General features: G+C 44.7%; 1 protein-coding gene across 1 annotated transcript in view; it reads left to right on the forward strand.

The window, feature by feature from the left end:
- The window catches only part of map2k5 (mitogen-activated protein kinase kinase 5), a 43411-nt gene that overhangs the window by 18196 nt on the left and 7916 nt on the right, over positions 1 to 17299 (forward strand). Inside the window, exons 9-19 of the mRNA XM_035520916.1 lie at positions 497 to 536; positions 1425 to 1493; positions 1626 to 1707; positions 1847 to 1908; positions 2096 to 2144; positions 2317 to 2390; positions 3559 to 3609; positions 4573 to 4644; positions 6447 to 6476; positions 11198 to 11224; positions 11590 to 11622. Coding sequence (XP_035376809.1) covers positions 497 to 536; positions 1425 to 1493; positions 1626 to 1707; positions 1847 to 1908; positions 2096 to 2144; positions 2317 to 2390; positions 3559 to 3609; positions 4573 to 4644; positions 6447 to 6476; positions 11198 to 11224; positions 11590 to 11622 — 589 coding nt within the window. The remainder of the gene's footprint in view (positions 1 to 496; positions 537 to 1424; positions 1494 to 1625; positions 1708 to 1846; positions 1909 to 2095; positions 2145 to 2316; positions 2391 to 3558; positions 3610 to 4572; positions 4645 to 6446; positions 6477 to 11197; positions 11225 to 11589; positions 11623 to 17299) is intronic.

Genomic DNA, 17299 nt, shown 5'->3' on the forward strand with positions numbered 1-17299 from the left:
TGCTGTTTGTTGGGACAGTAACCTGAGGCATGTGTGGCAGGACTCATGTTGAAACCGACACGGGCCTGATCCATCTCCAGCTGACCGGCGTTTCTCGGGTCACCATCTCAACTTTGACCCCTCCTGCCTGGCCCTTCCACACCATGCTCTGACTCCACCCCCTACACCAGACAGCCATGCCTGTCTGCAGTTAGAAAGGCCCTTGACAGGTCCGAGATTGTTATGGCGTAGCATTATGATGTTTAGGCTTAAAAAAGCATTCTCTGTGGATACATGTTTACTGTGTTTACAGTACACATTTGTCAACTGAACTGTCAGAGAGGACAGTGGAATATTTTGAATACATGTCTCACAGTGTCTCTCTCTTACTTTCTCTCTCTCTCTCTCTCTCTCTCTCTCTCTCTCTCTCTCTCTCTCTCTCTCTCTCTCTCTCTCTCTCTCTCTCGCTCTCTCTTTCTTTCTTTCTTTCTTTCTTTCTGTCTCACACCCCTGACAGAGCATATCATCTCCTGGGGAAGAGAGTTCTAGCAGTGAAGGTAAGAGAAGAGGACATGAACTTGGAGAGCACACTCTTGTATCTTTGAGATTGAGGGGAAAATTGGTCTTAGAGAGTGGGTGCTTAACTTCACCTGTGAGGGGCTTGTGAGTGGGTGTGTGTGCCCATGTGTGCATCTGTACATGTGAGCACACACGTATGCGTTATCCATGGCAGACGATGATAAATGGCCGTTAGCCCTGTGTTAATAGCGGCGTACTAATTGAAGGGCACTAAGAGCAAATGTAGCCCTCCATCACTTGACGGCTCTGCAGTTACGCTCGCTGGACCCCTGTGACTCTCCTGTGACCCCAGCTGTCACAGAGCTGCTTTCTTTCTTTACACTGCTATCTTTCTTAAGCGGCTCTGTTCATTTTCTCTAATTAGTGCACACTCTCTCCTCCCCTCTACCGCTCACTCTCTCTCACACACCTTCTGTCTCTTTCTCTTTCATCTCTCTCTCTCCTTCTCCATCCCCTCTGACCTTTTGTGACTGTGGCTCTCCTCTCTGCCCATGGCTAGGTGATCTCCTTATAATGCCGTGGCCCTAACCCCGCTGACTTGTAATCAATTATTTCCATGGGAGAACGCTGATCTAACCTTAACTAAAGAAGCGTTTTAGCTAATCTGAGGGTACATTACACTTGCTTTCCACTCTGTCAGCACGGTGGGGATGGTGGTGGAATACACGTCAGTTTTGCACAGTGAAGTGTTCTGCTTTTTCCACATTTGACTGTCATACTAACAGTGTGGACTTGGTGCTTCTGTGTAAAATGAATATTGCGTTTTGTATATTTTAGATTTCTGTGTGTGTGTGTGTGTTTACAGATTTTAAAGTGTGTGTGTAAAATAGAGATGTCATATATGTCATATCACTCTCTTGTGTCAGGTCATTCCTCTTGATATCACCGTGGAGCTGCAGAAACAGATCATGTCTGAACTGGAGATTTTGTATAAGGTCAGAGCTCTCTCTCTCTCTCACTCTCTGTCTCTCACTCTTTTTCTGGGCAGTCCGGAGTAGGTTTTGTAATGATGGCTACATATTCTAAATGTACCTGTGTATTTGACTCATTGTTTGTTTGATTTGCAGTGTGACTCTCCGTACATCATAACTTTTTACAGTGCTTTCTTTGTGGAAAACAGAATATCAATATGCACTGAGTTTATGGATGGTGAGTCTGCCACATTGTGGTGAATTTCTTGGTAATGTAGAGACGCAATTGGTTAAACAACTTGGTAGCACAGAGGAGGTTTAATATGTATTATATATTGTTATATTATGTATTCATGTGTGTGTGTGCGTGCGTGCAGGTGGTTCTTTGGACGTTTATAGAAGGATCCCAGAGCATGTCCTAGGCCGTATCGCAGTAGCAGTGAGTCTCTCCCTTCTCTTCTCCGTAACCTGCTGTTCATGCAGTAAACATGACACACGCACTACACACGCGGCACTTCTGCTTTGTTTTTCCTCGAGTCTGTGCTTTTGTCACTTAAAAGCGTACGGTGAGGCTAACATTTCCTTAGTCTGACCGACTATAATTGGGAATTTGAATGCTTGTCTAGGTGGTGAAAGGACTCACGTATTTGTGGAGCCTGAAGATTTTACACCGAGGTAAGTGAAGAGGCCTCCAGCCTCACTAAAGCTGCAGCCATAAGCCCCTGGCGTTTGTTGAGCGTGCGCCTGGTCGCTACGCTGCTCACGGGCTGGTTGGCAGCCTCTTTGTGCCACTGAGGTTGCATCGCCTTGGTTTCAGTCCGACTAGTGTCACATTGTCTCTGTGCAGACGTGAAGCCCTCCAACATGCTAGTGAACACGCGGGGCCAAGTCAAACTCTGTGACTTCGGCGTCAGCACACAGGTACATTTTTACTTTTCTTGCCAGCACGCGTATGTGTGTTTGTGTGTGAAAAGAGCATTACCAATCAGATATCCATTGCCCTGTGAAGCGTGATCTCTCAATTCTCTCGCCTGCTTTGTCTGTCAGTCGTGTGGCTCCCCTGGGGAACCTTTATCTTCATTCCCTAAACCCCTCTCCATCAAGCTCTTCCATCTCCATTCCCTAATTACCATGCTGACCACTGACGCTGGCTGTGTATTTATCTGTATGTGATGAAGTAAGTGTGTATGTGCGCGTGTGTGTTGGTGTCCGTGTGACAACAATAGCTCAGGCTGAGAGAATCTGCGTGGTCTTTTCCCATCTCTAATACACAGAGGAGTCTAACAATAAAACCCTATCACTTCACTCATTCCCCTTTTAATTATTATTCATCATCCTGTCCTTAGAGATGCATCACGTGTCTGACCCACGGTTAAGGCGTGTGAGTGTGTGTGTGTGCATGACTGCTTTTTCCCCTATGCCTAAAGGAAGGGTAGGTCACATCACTCTGTGTGTTGGTTCTCCCCTGTTCTCTGTCTCTCACACACACACGTACACACACAGAGCCACCGGGGAGCATTCATTATGTTTGCCCCGTCATTGATGGCATGTGCCATTGTGTCCTGTCTTCTTTTGCATTAACCAGTTCCTACAGGCTCTCGAGAGAAAGAGAGAGAGAGAGAAAGAGAGGGGGGCACTAAAATTACAGCAGGCTGACATTTCAATAACACTCAAAAATAACACACCCTGCCATGTCAGTAGATTTTCACAGGGCTCCGAGTCCCTCTGAAAGCGTTCTGTCCCCACAGATTGGAGCCGGGGTCACACACTCTCCTCTCCATTCTGTATGCTCTCTCTCAATATGCCTCAACTACACCAGCAAATGTCACCCTTCAACGTAATATCCATCAGCTTCATTACAGGCACATTTGTCTTAGGCTAAAAGTGGCTTCAGGGTACAGGTCCTGGATCAACCCCCTCAGCTTTGTCCAGGCCTTTACCATTACATCGTGAGAGAGGACACTCATCTGAGATCAGAATCAGGGCACTGTTTTTTATGCTTCATGCTTGTCTTAGTCTTTTCACATGAGTAGTGTTCTTTGCTCACTGAGGATGGATAAATATATTGTGTGTCTTCTTTCCTTTACAGCTGGTGAACTCGATCGCCAAAACCTACGTTGGAACCAATGCTTATATGGCGGTAAGTGAGTGTGATCCCAGCTGTCCTGGCTGAGTGTGCCAGTCCAAACTCATCTTAAACGGCTGGCCTAGGACCAGTCTCATGAATGGTGAGCTGCAGCCCTGCTGCTGTTCAGAATAAGGGCCTTGATGGGTGAAACGGGCTGTTCACTCCAGAAGTCCTGTACACAGGATTGGGCTTTTAAAACAGCGACACGGCTTCAACGTTCCCTTTCACATTGACTGAATTAAAAACGAACTCTCTGGCTTCGTTGCACTTTGTTTTCAGAGTAGACAGGACATCCGGGAAAGGGACCGCGGACAGTGTAATTAAGCTGCACCTGTGATTAACTTTTTAAACTTTGGTTTAAAAGGTTTGAAATTTTTAGAACCATAAGAGCTACTGCTGCTATCACTCACAAGTACACACACACACCCACACCCACACACACACACACGCATGCACCCACTGTTCTCCCTTTGCTCATTATTATTAGTAGCCTGGTGGCGTGTGTGAGAGTGTGTAGGATGGGGATATTATTTCCAAATTAAACGATGTCATATGCTGTTGGTAGCATGTGGAGGCTCTCCCTGAGGCCGTTGGTCATGAAGCAGGTATCTGCTCTGGCTCTAATGGAGTCAGCACGGCAGATCATACCATACACAGCGAGGCTATAGGCTAAGAGCTCTGGCAAATATACTGCACAAAAAACAGTATTTCTCTTATAGATCACTCAGACTGTTAGGGGGGTGGGGGGGTTATATGGTAGTTTTCTATACTTTTATATATGCTTTTTCTGCCTTTGAGTGTGTATAATTACCTTTTTCACTAATTGTCTAGGAGGGACACAAGGCCAAGTCTTACGGGGGAAATTATTAGATATATGCAATTATAATGTAGTGTGTGTGTGTGTGTGTGTGTGTGTGTGTGTGTGTGTGTGTGTGTGTGTGTGTGTGTGTGTGTGTTCACACGTTTTTCTTGCAGCCTGAACGAATATCTGGGGAGCAGTATGGCATTCATTCAGATGTATGGAGTGTAGGAATCTCTTTCATGGAGGTAAAGCCTTCTGTTCTGTGAATGAGTACACTTTGCATATAGAACAAAGTGCAGCTAAATGGTCAGCTGTAATAAAGGCATGCAGAAACTTGAAGGCAAATAGCAAAAACACACTTCAGACAGTAGACACAACAGACACATCTGCTTGTGTGCTGTACTGGTGTGGTTAGGCTCATGGAGGTTCTTGTGTCCATGTATGTGCTGGCTTTGTTTGCTGCTAAGATCTTCGTGTGTGTGAGCTAAGAGGTATTATGAGTCCCTGCAGGCAGCCTGTGCAAACAGATGTTAGCCTTTAGCTATGCATGGATCACACTCAGAATCTCCCACTGTCCCACTGACTGTAGTAAAGATTTACATACACACAAATAAACACCACTATTTCTCTTTTTAACACCTTAGTCTTTTTGTACCTTTTGAGTTAATCCTTTCTTTTATTTCTTCTGGTTTATCACCTTCAGCACTACTGCAAAACTCAAAGGGGAAAAATGCACTTGTGGTTGTGTGTTAGTGTAAAAAAAAAAAAAAAAAAAGTTGTTTTTGAGAGAGAGAGAGTGTGTGTGTGTGTGTGTGTGTGTGTGTGTGTGTGTGTGAGTGAGTGTAACAGAATCTCAGTTTGTAAAGTATTGTGGTTAATCCCCATCAATCATTTGGTCAGTGCTACTGCCATAATTAGTGCTGTGTTGTTCTATATTCCTTGATTGCCGTTGCTCTCCACATTCACTGGAGCTGGGTATGTGTTCGTTGTTTTCGTGCGTGCATGCCTGTTGTACATGTATATGTGTGATTTTTGAAAATGTTAATGTGATGGGTTGTTCATGTATACTCATGTATGCTCATTGCCATGAACAGGAAGGACAAGCCGCATGTTAAAAATACCATTTCATTTACTGTACTAAATTTGCCATGCTAGTAGTTCTCGTCAGCTGTATTGATTTTTAATTTGTTATTGTCAGCAGCTCTGAGTGGCTGTGACAATCATCCTGTGTTTGTCAATACTGTTGCATATCTTTACAATTATAATAGTCATTGATTAGAGGCAAAAATAAATAAACAAATGAACAAATAAATAAATAGTCAAATCTGTTCATTTGACGTTTCGTTGAATGTTTAGTTGACGTTTCAGCAAATCCGCATAACTGTCTGGTTGTACTGTTCCATTTAGCTAAGATTAAATGTCTCAGGCATTATGATTATTGTGATTTATTTATTTATTTGGTCAGACTATCATCTCTGTCTCTTTTTTTTTGTCCTCTGGGACAGATCTTGGGGCAGGGCTTTGGGTGGGTGTTACCCAATGTCTAATGCTATTTGATCAGCTACCACTGGGGTACACAGTACAATGGCTGGTCTAAGCCCCTCCCTTAAGTAGCAGAGGCCTCTGCGTCCCCAGTCAGGACAAGTTAAGCTCTTATAGACACATCCTGAAGAGACCCTGGTGCAGGGGAAAGGGAGGATAAGGCCACTAGTAGCCCCTCCCCCCAGGTCTGGGTAACAGGTGGTACCCATTAGGTAGATTTTGTCTCGGTGGAGCATAAACAGACAACTTGTATATCAAGACACATGGATTGGGTAGCAGGTGGTTAAAAAGGTGTTATTTTAGAATTTAAATGAATTTAATTATTTATCTCTTTTATTTTATTAATTTATTTTAAATTCCAGTGTAGTGTAGGTTCCCTAGTAGTCACAAAGCTTATCTGTATGTATGGATCTGGAGGTTTAGGGGGTTGCAGGTTGGGATTTGATTAATATCTTGGTAAATTATTTGGTAATTCTCTCACCTTATTTTTTTTGTTTTTTCCTAGCTGGCCCTTGGAAATTTCCCCTATCCTCAGGTGAGTGATTTGTCTGCCTGTGAGGCTCTGCAAAATCATTGCATTCATACATTCTCCCATAATCTGTCTGTGTGACAAAGTAATTGTCTTCCTTTGGTTTGTGATCATGTTGCTAGTCTTGCTCATGTTTTCTCCATACAGTCCTGTATGGAGTCCTGTCCTAATTTCTTAATCCATTCAGTCAGTTTTCAGGATGGCATTTTTTCCTGGTTTACCCAGTATTTGAGCTCTGCTTTGGAATATAATCCCGGTCCCGTCAGAAGCATACATTGTTAAAGAGGAATATTGCCTTGATATGGGTTGTGTTGTGGCTAGCCAGGTCAGACTATACAGTAGGTTAATGGAAGCGTGGCCAGCTAATTCCTGTTTTGGACACCAAGCAGAAAATTATTGGCAGACTGAGGAGCATATATGAAATTTTAAAGCAAGCAATGACTGAAACCAATTAGGAGATTCTTGTTGGCTTCCATGTACACTAATGGTTTCGATCTATGGAAATGTGTGTTAAACACATACTAAAACTTAATTTCGTGGTTGCTGAAGCTCTCTGGAAATGTGCAGGGGCCCTTTAACGAGGGAAATGTTGACTAATGCTCAATAAATTACTCCCAGCATGCCTGTTGGGTTAATTAGCATATTAAACTAAAGCAGCCACTCAGGACCGCTCGTGGAAAACAGGAAGGAACACTCAGAAACTGCAATCAGTGCCAGGACCTTGAATATTAGATTGGATGAGATTATTTATTTAGGCATGTGACAGGGTGGAATATATATTGGCTGCATGTGTTTTCATGAATTTGCATAACAATGTTATTATAGTATTTTTGTTTATCTGTTGATAAGTGTTCTACCGCGTTTAGTCCAATTTGTGCGTGAGTGTGTACGTGAGTGTGTGTGCGTGTGTGATATCTCATAGCCTGGGGTATGTCTCATTTGGAAGTGGTTTCCACTGCTCTCTAGCAGTGTCTATTGTCATGTTAATACCGCAAGTGCTATTGCGTAAAATAATGCAAGCACACACTCCCCAGTGGCAGGAGCTCCACTGCTCTTTCCTGTCTTCAGCTCCTTTACACCATCACAGGCTCTTATTTTACATCAAACCAAACTGATACAGCACATTCTGTAAGTAAATGGGCAGTGATACAGTTTCGTTTTCCCCCACTCAGCACCGTATGTTTAAAGTGATACAGTAACTATGAAGTTAAAAGTGCCCAGAGTCCTCTCCATTGATTCCAAGGATGTTTACATGTAGATGAACTTTCCTGGCGAGCTGTGTATCATTTATTTAAGCACAAGTACAGATCTAGAGGTACAGTAGGTCTAGATGTGGCATGACTCAGTGCTTTTAGTCATGCAGAAATACTGTTAAACACATCAAGAACAATGTCCTGTACACAGCATCCACGTGTCACAGACTACCATTCAAGGCAGCTGAACTCAGAGGGTCGGCCTGGAGATGCAAACAACTCCAGTGCCTCAAGAATGCAAAAGCCAAGTTAGAGTTTGTTAAACAAGTACATGAGTGAGGCTGTGGGATTCTCGTACGGTGTCCCGTGGCTGGAAGAGATGAAAACACTTCAGTGATGGAATGAGAAAAGTGAAGAGGAAACCAGGAACAGCTGACGATTTCAATCACATGGCTTGGTCCGTGCTGGTGGCACCAGAAAGCGGGGCTCCCGGTGGATCTGACTCGCTTGGCCACGCAGCTAACGGCTGCCGCAGCAGGATGAATCTGAAAGATACAGGAACATTTTTATAGCTCTAAAACAACCTAAGGACAACACTGGTGAGGAGTACCCAAAACAGAGTTCAAGAGCCATGGGAGAATCACTGAGCCAGCTGGATCTGAGTGTGCGTACTGAGTTTCACCAAAAAAATCCAGAACAAGCAGGATGTAAACTCCATCAGATTAAAGCTGGTGTTCTGTTCTTACCTCATACTCAAGATAATGTGATGTGCTCAAATAAAGTGCCAGAACAGCACAAGTTGTTTCACTGTGCAATTACCTGCAGACTGTTCTGTAGGGTCGTGTAAACAGTGTACGCGGCTGGGGCAAAGTTATAGGGTTATTTCATTATTTGTATAAACAGGCCTGTAGCGGAAGCATGGGAGGAAATGCTTTAGATTGTGCGATTTCCAGAAAATACATAGGATGTTTTTAATGGTCCGATTCCTGCTAAGCAACCCTTTTTGTTGGGTGAAAATCATTTGCGTCAGTTTGATGCCACACCCCAGTGGCATGTCCACAACCTCGTAATGCGTTGTTAGAACTCTCTCTCGCGCTTCATTTAGGCAGCGTCATCTTCTGCATGATTAGACAAATGGGGATTTGAATGTGTAGGAACTTTTTTTCTTGGCAAACAGAGCCACGGGCACTATAATGAAGCTCTTTGTGTTTTTACACCCCATTAATTTATTACTCTCATTTTCTAATATCCCCTTCTCTCCCCTCCCCCATCTCTCCCCCTCCCACACCCTCTCTCCAGTTCTGCTCCTGCATCTCTAAATTTCATTTGGAGAGAGAGGAAAAGGTCAAAAACAGAAAAGGGGGTGCGAGAAAGAGAGTTTGAGAGGGAAGGAGTGGGTGAGCGAATCAGAGAGGGAGAGAGTGTGAGAGAGTGGAGGGAAAGACAGGACCTCCTGCTGCCACTGCGTTTTTGCTCTTGATGTTAATTTTCACAGCTCCATATGGTGCTGCAGACTCTTCACCTACAGGCATCGCACAGAGCATAGTACTCCCCGCCCCCCCCCCCCCCCCCCACTCCACACACACACACACACACACACACACACACACACACACACACACACACACACACACACACACACACACTACCTTGGGCTTGGCCTGTCATTTACTGCAGCCCATGCATCTACATGTTCTCTCACTCTTTCCCTCTCTCTCTCTCTCTCTCTCTCTCTCTCTCTTACACACTTACACACACAAACACACACACACACACACACTCTCTCACTCAGTCACTCTTACACAAATACCCTTAGACTTTTCTATTAACGTATGCAGACTTTCACCCATGCAATGCTTCTTTGCCTACTAGGATTCCTGAAGGACAGAAGCTTCAGGTTCCTAACTCAGAACTCAGCACTCGCCGTGACCTGCCTCCGTTTCTGCTCGCGTGTGTGCGTGCGTGTCCTTCCCAATGTGCGCGTGTTCTCCTGTCTCGTCATTGATTATAAAAGACTCTTTAATTCCGTCTCACCCCATGTTGGGATTAATTTGCATTCTTTGTCAGGAGTTAATGGCGTCTCTCGACGGCTCGCTCGGAGAATCTTTGAAGACTGCAGACTCGCTGGCATGTGCACACAGCCGCCGGCGTTGCTTCCCCTGATTGATTTGTTGTTGCCTTTGTATTCTCCGGCTGTTTCTGTTTCGGATCATTTTTCCCTCCATATTCATCTGAGCACACTGTACAAAATTGCTTTGTTTCCAAAGCCTCGGTTTGAAGTTTGAGTCTGTTCTAGCAGAAAACATTTAACTGGTCATATTTAAATGGTTAAAAACAATTTGGTCATCCGTTCCCCACTCAGTTTTGTTTTTTAAAATTTATTTGTTCCTATTTATTCTTTTTATTTGTATTTCATTTCTGTTTTACATTGTGTTGAGATTTAAATCCTGATTTAGCCCATGTTAGTAAAGCCATTGTGGTGCATCACATCAAGTCTCTGGGTATTTAAAAGGTGCACAGCAGTATGTAGCAGTGTGTAGAGTGACTCACTTGCAGTAGTGCCTCACCAGCACGCAGGGCCAGTACGTGGGGCCTGGATGTGGGCCCCTTGGCCTTCCACTGGCACTGAAGGCAGGGCAGACACATAGGATGGGATCAGGATGGCCTTTCTGCCAGGCTGAGAAATGCTGTCTCAGCTCAAATGCTGACATGCACACACACGTTGCAGACAGCTGGTGTGCCGTCACCCCGAACAGACCAGGCTCCGGCGACTGACTCATCTTCTGTACTGTAATGGGATTAGTCTCTTACAGAGATCGTTGTGCCACGATAACCTCAGTAACTACAACACTTGATCACATTGCTCACATAGCCCTCAGCTGTATGAGTGTTTTGAGTACTGTAAGAGTGTTTTCTGAGTGTGTACTGTTTGAGGCATCCAATCACATATTTACTTGATTATTCCGGCTCCAATTAGAATCTTGGACAAAACGTAGACAGCAAAGTATAGATGCCAATGCTTGTGCCATATAATGATAGTAGTAATTCTAAGATCGTAACGGGAGTGAAGAGAGAGCTTGATCCGTCAGAGGTTCTTGCGCTTACGATATGCAGCTATCTGAGCTTGTCCATCAGCTGACGTGTCGCACATGTGCACTGTTTACGCCCGAGACCCTGCTCCTGTTTAAGATGCATGTCACGCAGCCACTTTTCCAATCCGGCGTCTCCATGCAGCTTGCAGGCAGCATGAGGATTGGCTGGTGTTGCCCACTAAACCGAGATCGGCCTATTAGTGCTTGTGTATTTTCATTATGCAAATGCTGTTAACACGTCGTGGCCCCTAGTGGCCACAGGGCTTTTCATGAACCCCCCCCCCACCCCCCCTTTTCATGAACTCCCCCTCCCTGCACCCCGAGCCATCATGAACGTGTCTTCGTGCGATGCTTGTGATTATAACATGCTAATTACATATCGCCGTTCTGCTCTCACTATTCTGTTTTTTGTTCCTTCATCTCTTTATTTCTCCTTCTGCAGATTCAGAAAAACCAAGGGTCCTTAATGGTAAGTACTTGAGGTTTATTTGTTTTTGTTTTTGTTTTTTGTTTTTTTTCTTTTAGATGAAGGCGACCTCTTCTTTATTTCTTTTGATAGTCGCCTCTTTGCACCGCTTGGTTGCCCACCTCTAAAGCTAATACGACAAACAATGCACCGGCGCTTAACTGCCCCACATTCCGACACCAGGCCATTAGAAATAATAGAGCATTCCAGATCCGATGGCTTCCCCCTGTCTGAGCGCCTTTGATTAATCGGGATTGCTACCTGTTTTTGCTGCATTGCTGATTTCATTTCCTTTGCTCTGTAAGGCGATGGGTCTAATCTCCTCTCGTCTCCCCCCCCCCACCCTCCACCCCCCACCCTCTTGGCAGCCTCTCCAGTTATTGCAGTGCATCGTTGATGAGGTGAGTCCGCTTCCGACGCGCCGGCGTCCCTAGCGCTGCGGCTAATGGGCCGGAAGGCCGCTGTTTTGTTTCCTAATGAAGCAGAGTGCTTTAGCAGATCAGCTCCGGTGTGGAGCAGGGAGCGGAGCCAGCAGGCCGCGCTGAAGCCTGGGGCTGGAGTAGCTTACCGGGCTGGGGTTAGGTTGCCCAAACCGCAGCTGACATTTGAGATGCAGCTGGACTGGTTTTAAATTGCCTTGCTCGTGTGTGTGGTGAGTGAGCAGTGGCTTTTAATGCCTGACAGGTTCTTTGTTGGAGTCTCTCTGTCTCTTGCTCACTCACTCTCTCTCGTGCTTGGCGTCTCCAGGTTCTGAGTCTATCTCTCTCTCTCTCTCCCTCTCTCCCCATCTCTTTATCAGCAGCTATTTTACTTTGTCTCCATTTCACTGTTCTTTCTGCACTCTCGCACGCGCCGAGCGTGCACAGGCACAGCAAGCGCGTGCACACACACACACACACACACACACACACACACTTTGCTCGGGTAATGTAGCATGACCGGGCTACAGAGCGCTGAGGCTGTGCAGTATTGCATTAACCTTGACCTGCACTAGGCACTAAAATACACCCACCCGAAACCTTGACACACTTCCTCACCCCTGTCTCTCACTGTGCTAGCTGGGCTGAAAGACGAGAGGCCCGTCTCTCCCAGCGCAGCGTCTGCACAGATGCTCTACACTCCACGTGGGCTTGGCTGGATTGAGCTCCTCTTCCACACCACACCAAGCAGCCTGCAAGCGTACAACCTGATTGGTTCTGGCCAGTTTGCGCCAGAGCGATTGCACCCTTCACTCAAGCAGAATGGCGGAAAAAATCTTCCCTCTTCCCCAGAGCGCTGGGTGTCTGGCAGCTGTGGTAGCACTCTGAGGTCAGGTACCACAGTATACTGCATATGGAGGCAGTGTCCTGTCCTGCTTCTGATATTATTGTGATGGGGTAGTTAGTAGAGGAGTTCCCTTGATTATCACTTCCCTTTATTGACAATTACATTACATCTCTGACATACTGATTGCCGACGCAAGATGTAGAGTTAGTTAAAGGTCGTCCTGCACTGAGTGTGCTGTGAGTCGTTAAATTTCCCTCTGACCTCTCCCATCTCAAATGAAGGTGAAGATTATAAAAATACACAAATATTAAATGTGTTTTGTCTTATCCGTGTGAGGGTTTAAGTAATTTGGTTAATTGCAAGTGAGAGTGTGTGTGTGTGTGTGTGTGTGTGTGTGTGTGTGTGTGTGTGAGAGAGAGAGAGAGAAAGAGAGAGAGACCTCTCTTTCTGCTTGAGCAGCTCACTGACACATGCTAATAGCACGGTGGAGGTGTAGTGAGGCGGGTGTAGCATAAACACACATTAAACATACTGAACTTGTCCTTTCTCTTATAGATTGGGCGTAATTAATAATTAAGCGGCGGCTGGTGTAATGGGTTGACCCAGCTGAACTGTTCATTACTCAAACGGCGGAGGCATCACTCAAACTATTTTCTGCCATGTCCTTCCCTACAGCGCCTCGAGGCCAGGGTACACTGCTTCTGCTACCGCCGCCTACTTTCAGCTGACCAAGGCCTTATCACACACACACACACACACCAACACACACACGGCATCCACTAAATTACAGCACCAAGTGTGAGTGTGTCTAAGAGAGTGTCTGAATGAGACACAGGGGGTTGGCAGGGACATTGTGGGACCTACTTTAAAAGCGTAATCCAGTAGAGAGAGAGAGGGAGCGAGAGAGCGCACCTGATTGGCTTAAGGAAAGAGGAGGAAAGAAGTGGAAAGGCAGATGAGGTGAGAGTGAGAGGCAGTATGGGAAAACTTATCTGTGAGAGAGGGAGAGCAACAAAAGAGCCGAGTCTCTAGAGAGCCTAGAGGGGTGAATGTGGATTGGAGAATGGAAAAGAAACGGGTGTCTGCGGGAGGTGCAAAAATCAACGAAGTAAAGGCAAAGGTTGCATTATTTAGCTTTGCAAATAGCCTGAACCTTGTAGTTAGATAAGCGAGATAAATATTTGAGTTTGTTTGTATGTGGGCGCCCGTGCGTCATACACGTGTACATGTGGATATGCGTGTTAACCTGTGCTATGTGTTTGTGTCTGTGCATGTGTTGTGTTGCCATGGAGAGTCATAAGTAATTAGTTGCAAGGTCTCATGGGGCTCAGGTGAGGGGTGAATAAACAGCTAAAAGAGGTAATGCATACAAGAGCCGCCCTTTGTCCTCTGTCTGAGTCTCTGTCTCTCTCCCACTCTCTCTCTCTCTCTCTCTCTCTCTCTACTGATCTCTCTCCCTGTGTCTCTCTCGGTGCCTGCATCTATCTGTCTCTAAGCCCCTCTCCCTCACTCTCTCTTTAGATGCGTTTGTTTGTCATGTTGGGCAGGCCTCGGTGCATTCTGGGATGTGGCATGCAGGCTTCGCTGGTGCCCAGCACCTCATGTGGACAGCGTGTCTTTTATTCTTCCACTCTGTCCGTGTGTTGACAAGAGCTGATGTCCCTAATAAGATTCCCTGCTTAAATCCACCGCTGTAATTACGGATCTAATTTCGCCTGATAATTGCTGGCGGGCAATTACATGTATATTTACTGCTGGTATTGTGGAGAGAGCGAGGCTCCGGGTCTCCGGACGTTTGTAGTGGTGGATAATGGCAGCGGCGCATAATACGCTAGTACTTTCATCATCAGCATCGTCGTCTTCATCTTACTGCAGCCACATCAAAGTGCCAGTCATGTAGAGGTGTGTGTGTGTGTGTGTGTGTGTGAGTGTGTGTGTGAGCAACTGCATGTGCGTTGTTCTGTGTGCATCTCTGTGCAAGGGTTTTTCTGTATTTGTGTGTGTGTGTTTAAGTAAGCCTCCAGGCTGTCTGATGTAGGGACTGTGTGTGTGTGTGTGTGTGTGTCTGTGTGTGTCTGTGTCTGTGTGTGTCTGTGTGTGTCTGTGTCTGTGTGTGTCTGTGTGTGTCTGTGTGTGTCTGTGTGTGTGTCTGTGTGTGTGTCTGTGTGTGTGTCTGTGTGTGTGTCTGTGTGTGTGTCTGTGTGTGTGTCTGTGTGTGTGTCTGTGTGTGTGTCTGTGTGTGTGTCTCTGTGTGTGTCTCTGTGTGTGTCTCTGTGTGTGTGTGTGTGTGTCTCTGTGTGTGTGTGTGTGTGTGTGTGTGTGTGTGTCTCTGTGTGTGTCTCTGTGTGTGTCTCTGTGTGTGTCTCTGTGTGTGTCTCTGTGTGTGTCTCTGTGTGTGTGTGTGTGTGTGTGTGTGTGTGTGTGTGTGTGTGTGTAAAAGCCTCCAGGCTGTATGCCCAGGCTGTGTAATGATGTATGGCTGCTCCGGTAGGCTGCAACTCACTTGAGCAGTAGCATATCACAAACTCTTATTGCTTTGTTAATTTAAATAGGTGCATGCATCATATTCCTACAGCCCACCCAGAACACAGGGCAGAGAGGGAGAGATGGGGAGGGTGAGTGAGAAGGGAGGAAAGGAAAGGAGCCCAAAGGGCTTTTTAATAGCCAGTGAGATCAATCCACTTTTCTGTGATTTGACTGAATGACTTCTACATTGTGTGTGTGTGTGTGTGTGTGTGTGTGTGTGTGTGTGTGTGGTCTGTAATGAGATTGCTGCTACAGAGCAGTTAGCATTTAATTTCACAAGTAATAATGACTATTATGTCTTCTCTTTTTGAACAGTCTCTTCCACTCTCTCTTGCCCTCCTTCCCCTCTCTCCTAGTCTTTAGTTTCTAGGTATGTTTGTGTTTCTTACAGTATTCTCAACCACTGCCTCCCTGTAACTAATATTTCTGCTCTTTTTCCTCTTACCTCTTCTTGAAGTGCTCTGTCTGCCATGGCCATTCACTCTTATTTTAAAATGTTTTGGGGGTTTTTTGTATGAAACGGTCTTCATTGTACGTGCATGCTATTTTTTTTCTTACATCGCATCGTTCGCTCTCAGATAACCATTGCACTTTCATATTCTTTTGAAAGCAGACTGAATGTCAGTCATTAGTGTAGAAGGTCATTTATTCAAATAAGCTGATCATGGCATCCTAGCACTCCTTCCTAAAATCTCATTTAAATTGTAAGTTTCTCTTTTTTAAAATTATTATTAATTAATTTTTGATTTTTACACAATTGATTAAATACAGTTAAGTAGATGTTATAAACAAAGCAAAACATGAAACAGGAGCATCCTTGAGAGAGGAAAAAAAAAAGTAACAAAATAACAAATTCACATTCTGCACACTTTACCACATACAGTATAACTCTCCATACTGCACTTCCCTTCATCAAACCCCTTTCAGTTATATACCACCTGGATTTACTAGTGGCTTCCACTCTAAGGAATATTGACCATTTAGTTTAATATTTATGAAATCGGAAGGCAAATACTCTTAACAGGCCTCTGAATTTTTATAAACGAAAGGTAATTGCCTTTGATCACTGAAGCTTATTGCTTGTGAGGAAGTATTTTGAATATCCCCCTATACCATGGACTAACAGACAAGGGAGTCTCTCCTAGCCTGTTATTGGGAATACACTTCCTAGCCAGGAGTAGTCATTTGACAAGAAGTTTATGATGCATCAAAGGTAGGAAGGCTATTTTGGAGGGAAGCACCAGTAGAAATGAGACCAGATATCTCTTTAGTTTTATGCTGAGAATTTTGCCAGTTTCCTGAGCAATGAATTTCTAGAATCTTGATATGCGTGTTCTTTACCAAGAGTAATGAAAACATGTTCCTAAAATTGTACTGCATTTAACACACACAGTTGAAATACTGTGGTCAGTTTTATTCATTATCAGTGGTGTTATATGCAGTTTATACAGCATCTTTATTCATCATCATTGGTGTTGTATGCAGTCTATACCACATTTTTTTAACCTAAGTCATATACAAAGACAAGTAGTTGTCGAGGCCTCGGCAGCCGGCTACCATTTGTAATCTCTGGTCATGTTATCAAAGTCCTTCTCTCATCTGCCAATCACACCACTTCCTGGTACTGTGGACCCTGAGAAAGTGTAAATGAGTAAAAGTTTGAGATGAAATGAGCTGCACTTGTGTTAATAAAGAAACTTTCTATAGGAGTATAAAAGATGCTGTATAGACTGCACATAACACCAGTGATATTGAATAAAGATGCTGTACAGAGGGGCTGTCCAGTAATGGTTGTAATTGAGTAGTTGTATAATCAAGAATTTTTGAGAAAAGCCATAGTGATCCAGCTTTGGAATATCACATTTTTGTTGTAGCTGCTGAAAAGACATCATAGTGTTGGTCTGCAATAAGTCCCCTATCACATAAGTACCCTTAGAATGTCATCCATCAAAAAAGGTAGACTTTATACCAGGAACAAAAAGTACATTTCTTGTGAAAGCCATATTACTGTAAGTGTTTGGTTGGGTAGTTGTTTCTGATCATGATTTTGGCCAGCTTTCTTTAAAGTCTGTCAAAGTTGATTTGATCTTTATTAGACTCTTACTCTGTTTGAGCGTCTACCTGCTCTGTGGACCCACTTTTACTTCTTTCTCTCTCTCTCTCTGTCTCTTCCTCTGTCTCTTGTGAATATGGGCTGCTGTCCTGTTAATGTGCCTCCATGCCATCTTCCTCTATCTTTTCATTCATGGCCTCGGGGGTTTGTTGTAATCGTGGTTGGACAACGTT

The sequence above is a fragment of the Electrophorus electricus genome, chromosome 21 (assembly GCF_013358815.1).
Source record: "Electrophorus electricus isolate fEleEle1 chromosome 21, fEleEle1.pri, whole genome shotgun sequence".
Taxonomy (NCBI): Eukaryota; Metazoa; Chordata; class Actinopteri; order Gymnotiformes; family Gymnotidae; genus Electrophorus; species Electrophorus electricus.